Source organism: Sinocyclocheilus anshuiensis, unplaced genomic scaffold (assembly GCF_001515605.1).
Source record: "Sinocyclocheilus anshuiensis isolate Anshui unplaced genomic scaffold, SAMN03320099.WGS_v1.1 scaffold1973, whole genome shotgun sequence".
NCBI classification, from domain to species: Eukaryota; Metazoa; Chordata; class Actinopteri; order Cypriniformes; family Cyprinidae; genus Sinocyclocheilus; species Sinocyclocheilus anshuiensis.
Window position 1 is genome coordinate 109927 of NW_015538051.1, and position 3830 is coordinate 113756.

General features: G+C 39.8%; 2 protein-coding genes across 2 annotated transcripts in view; both read left to right on the forward strand.

Moving 5' to 3' along the window:
- The window catches only part of LOC107681864 (gastrula zinc finger protein XlCGF57.1-like), an 83620-nt gene extending 82493 nt beyond the window's left edge, over nucleotides 1-1127 (forward strand). Inside the window, exon 6 of the mRNA XM_016478230.1 lies at nucleotides 988-1127. Coding sequence (XP_016333716.1) covers nucleotides 988-1127 — 140 coding nt within the window. The remainder of the gene's footprint in view (nucleotides 1-987) is intronic.
- A 1681-nt stretch (nucleotides 1128-2808) lies between these two features.
- The window catches only part of LOC107681822 (gastrula zinc finger protein XlCGF8.2DB-like), a 6951-nt gene continuing 5929 nt past the window's right edge, over nucleotides 2809-3830 (forward strand). Inside the window, exon 1 of the mRNA XM_016478172.1 lies at nucleotides 2809-2965. Within this exon, the coding sequence (XP_016333658.1) occupies nucleotides 2911-2965 (55 nt within the window). The 5' untranslated portion in view covers nucleotides 2809-2910. The remainder of the gene's footprint in view (nucleotides 2966-3830) is intronic.

A 3830-nucleotide genomic window follows, 5' to 3' on the forward strand; every position in this document is an offset into this window, starting at 1 on the left:
CCCCACCCCCCACCACTCGTGAGGGGCTATGTTCATACAGTCACCATTACTGCTATTAGTACTGCATACTACTATGTGTAGGCATTTCATCACCCCAAATTACATAGTAGAAATCTCTGCTTAAGGCCTAATATACTTCGTTTTTGTACTTGTAAGCTAGCGTATATGCATACAGTCGAACACGCGTAGCATTTCAAAGTATACTCCATTTGAAGTCGTGCACGAACACGGGCGGTCGACGCATGCGCTCTAGAAATCTTCGTCCATGTGCAGTGTCTGCTCGATTGTCATGACTGATAACAAGTATTTTTGAACTCTTTTAAACCAAAGCTGAGCTGTCTCATACCCTCTCGCTCACACGCACGCGCTTGTCAATGTGAGCGTCTGTTGTTGCAGTCGCCGCTATTTTGTTGTCGTTGTCCCGTCTCTTTAGTTTCGTTTTTACTGTGAAAGAATGGCCCGGGACAGTGTTGCCACTATGTGGAAAAACAGATTACAGCAAAATGACTTCAGTGCACATGTGCAACCTGAGCAAAGTACAAAGTACGCGCGGTTACAACAATCAGGTGGTGCATGTACAGTACGCGCGTACTGTTCTGATGACGCAATTCCCGTATGCTGTCCCTCGCGTACGCGTAAAAAGTGAAGTATACTTTGGGCTTTAGCCACACAGTGCTTTTTTACCAGATTTGTCTGTCATAGGAGGTACTTTAATCAGAAGGGGCAATATTCAGTCATCATTCAGGCTGTGGTAGACAACAAAATGAAGTTTTGGGACATGAGCCAGGAAGAGTCCACGATGCTTGTGTTTTTGCCCTTTCATCTCTTTTTGATGTTAGCCAGAGCAGCAGACTGTTGCCACAGTGGATTGAAATATTTGAGGGAGTAAATGTGCCTCTTATGATCTTAGGAGATGCTGCCTATCCATTATTTCTCTGGTCGGCCGAATAATTTCAGCATGTTGTGTATTCCACAACTTTTGTGAAGTCCACAATGAAATGTTCAATGAGAGAGTCTATGAAGAGGATGAAGGTGAAGTGGATGACAGAGAGAATCGTGAGCAGGCCGGAGACCAGAGGGCTCAGGATATTAGAAATGCACCGTGTGCCTATTTTTCAAGCCTGTAGGGGTAATGTTATGGTCCCTATAGAATTTTGTCAGTCAAAGTGAAGAAATCTTTTGCTTGTAATTGTTTTGATTCTAATTTAATTGTTGTTCATATGTAGCGTTGCACACATAGTGTGTGTATGTGGGTCACAGCAGAATACTTCACCAGCAGCCAAGGTTTCTTCAGAGTAGCTGCTAGAAGGAGATGGAGTCCTTTGGCTTGATGAGGTCTTGTCTGTAGGGCTATACGACTCGACAATGTCCACGGTACAAACTGTTGGTCGTGTTCCTAGGATTCTGTCCAGTTCGTCGTACCATGGACATTTGTCTTTTTCTTCTCCGGAACTGCCACTCTTGTTTAGAGCATCGCGCACCTTCATATAATGTTTTTTTACTTTAACGCAACACTGTGTGGGAGACCGCTCAAATCCCCTCTCCTTCATCCGTTGCTGAACTTGCTGAACACATCCGCATTTTTATGCGTCTTCTCCAGAAGCTGTGATGTATAGGCATCTGCCCAAATATCAATTCTTTCTTTTGGTGTTTTGTATGTTCAGATATTCATATAACAAAATAAATGCTAATTAATACCTAAATAGGCACATAGTAGTATACTTAAAGTATGATGCAAAGTTCACTTAAAGAAAACTTACGAGTATACTTGCAGTATAAAACTACTAAACTAGTAGTTTACTGAGACTATACTTCAAAGTGTACTAAAAATGCTACTACAAGTATTTAATTAGTAAACTATCGGTATTCATATAAGTTCACTTTTAGTATAGTTGCAGTACAAGCTAAAAAATATTGTTGTGTACTTAAAGTTTACTACTGTTGTACTTAAAGTAGTATACTTTTATATACTAGAAAGTGGGCCAATTTAGTCCCAAGGAGTATTGAAATAGTACAAATAGTACTATATAGTACACTTACAAGTATACACTGATATTTGTATACTTGCTACATAAAGTATACTTAAAAATATACTTGAACTTTACTTAAGTATACTTAATAAAATAAACTTGAAGTATACTACTTTGTGGTAAGCGGGGGTAGCCACTATCTCCAATGAGAAAAAAGCTAGGTGGAGGGTACGACCGTGAGACAGATACAGGACTGTTTTTAAGACCCTGGAATCATGCACGGAGCCAACAAATATGCCCAAAAACTTTGTGCTGGGGTCGAAAATTGCCTGGAGGAGAATTGATGGGTAAAGTTTTCTACTAAAGTAGCACTGACCTAAACCTTTTCCTGGAGCTCGTATCCATGGCTCCTACTGGCCCTCCTTTTGCCTTTATTTATTTGATTTGATTTGTTTGCTGTGTTCAGTTGTTCAATTAAAGTTTTATTAAAATGTTAACTGTGTATTAAGACTTTTATGAAAACACTGAATGGAAAATGGCTAAAATAGAAGGCTCCGAGTGACACTTAAACGAAGAGCCATTTGGGAGCCGAGCCAAAAGATCCGAATCTTTTGAAAAGAGCCGGACTTGCCCTCACTCCGTCTCGCTGCGATGACGTCACCACCGGCGCCCTCCGTCTCCTGAGGTGAGGTAAACAATACACTTTACACAGTTATAGTTAAAGCGACGTTTTACGGAGTCATTCGTGTGGTACATTGCTATTATTATGAAATACACGTTTAGCTTTGCGTGCAGCGATGCGAGGAGCTACTGTTAAATTCAGTAAGACTCCTGTGTGTGATTGTTTCGATGTTTAATGTAAAACGAGTTTATTTTTCTTGTCTCAGTTGAACTCCTCTCACTAAGTTACAGGTGAAGAGCATAAAGGATTACAGAGAACATGAATGCTCCAGAACCCTGCGGAATAAAGCAAGAAGACACCGAAGAACAAATAGGTTGGTGTTTATTCTGGATTCCTCAATAAGGTTATAAAACGTCAAGCACTTTGACGAGTATGGTTTGTTTATCAAACAGCAAAAGACAAAATCACTCCCTGCTCTGGACTCTTTTGTAGCGTCATTAGTGATTAATCTATATTTGATGTACTCCGCTAATACTGTGCAGTGCTACTTTACATTATACAACAGTTCGTTCTGGTTCTCAAATCTGATTGGTTGAGAACCGTGAGATATCGCTACAGGAACGCCCCTTTCACCGCTTGTATTTATTTTATTATTATTCACTGAGCTAATCATAGAGTAATAAGAAGAAACGTCTAGCTTCGCGGTCTCTCATTTGGATGCACGACTTGCCGCATTGTTTTTCTCTTATAACCTCATTATTTCTCACTAATAACCGAACTGAAGCAGCACATGCCCTTGATACGGATTCTAAACGTGACGTATGTTTAACTGTCAGCTTGAGCTTTGAATCCGTGGCGGAAGGAAGTAGAACATGCGTTTTCGTCGATCCGATCGCAAGTGGACAACGCTAAGAAGAGCTGCACAATTAATCGAATTTATAATCGCGATTACAATTACGGAATGCCACAATTATGTAAGCGTTCAAAGCGGCGATTAATCGTTCGAAGTCTACTTATGTGCTTAAATTGCGTTTTTTTTCTTTCTACATGTTATCTTAAGGGAAACAACCAATATTAGTTGATATTCGAGGCTTAATACTATAGTAAAGCACTAACGTTTTTTTCAGTTAGAAGTTAGAGATAAAAATACGGCATGCAGTTGCATAAAACAATGGTATAAACATCATTCAATGTAAATTGTGATAATCGTAATTAATAATCGCAATTACAATTTCAAG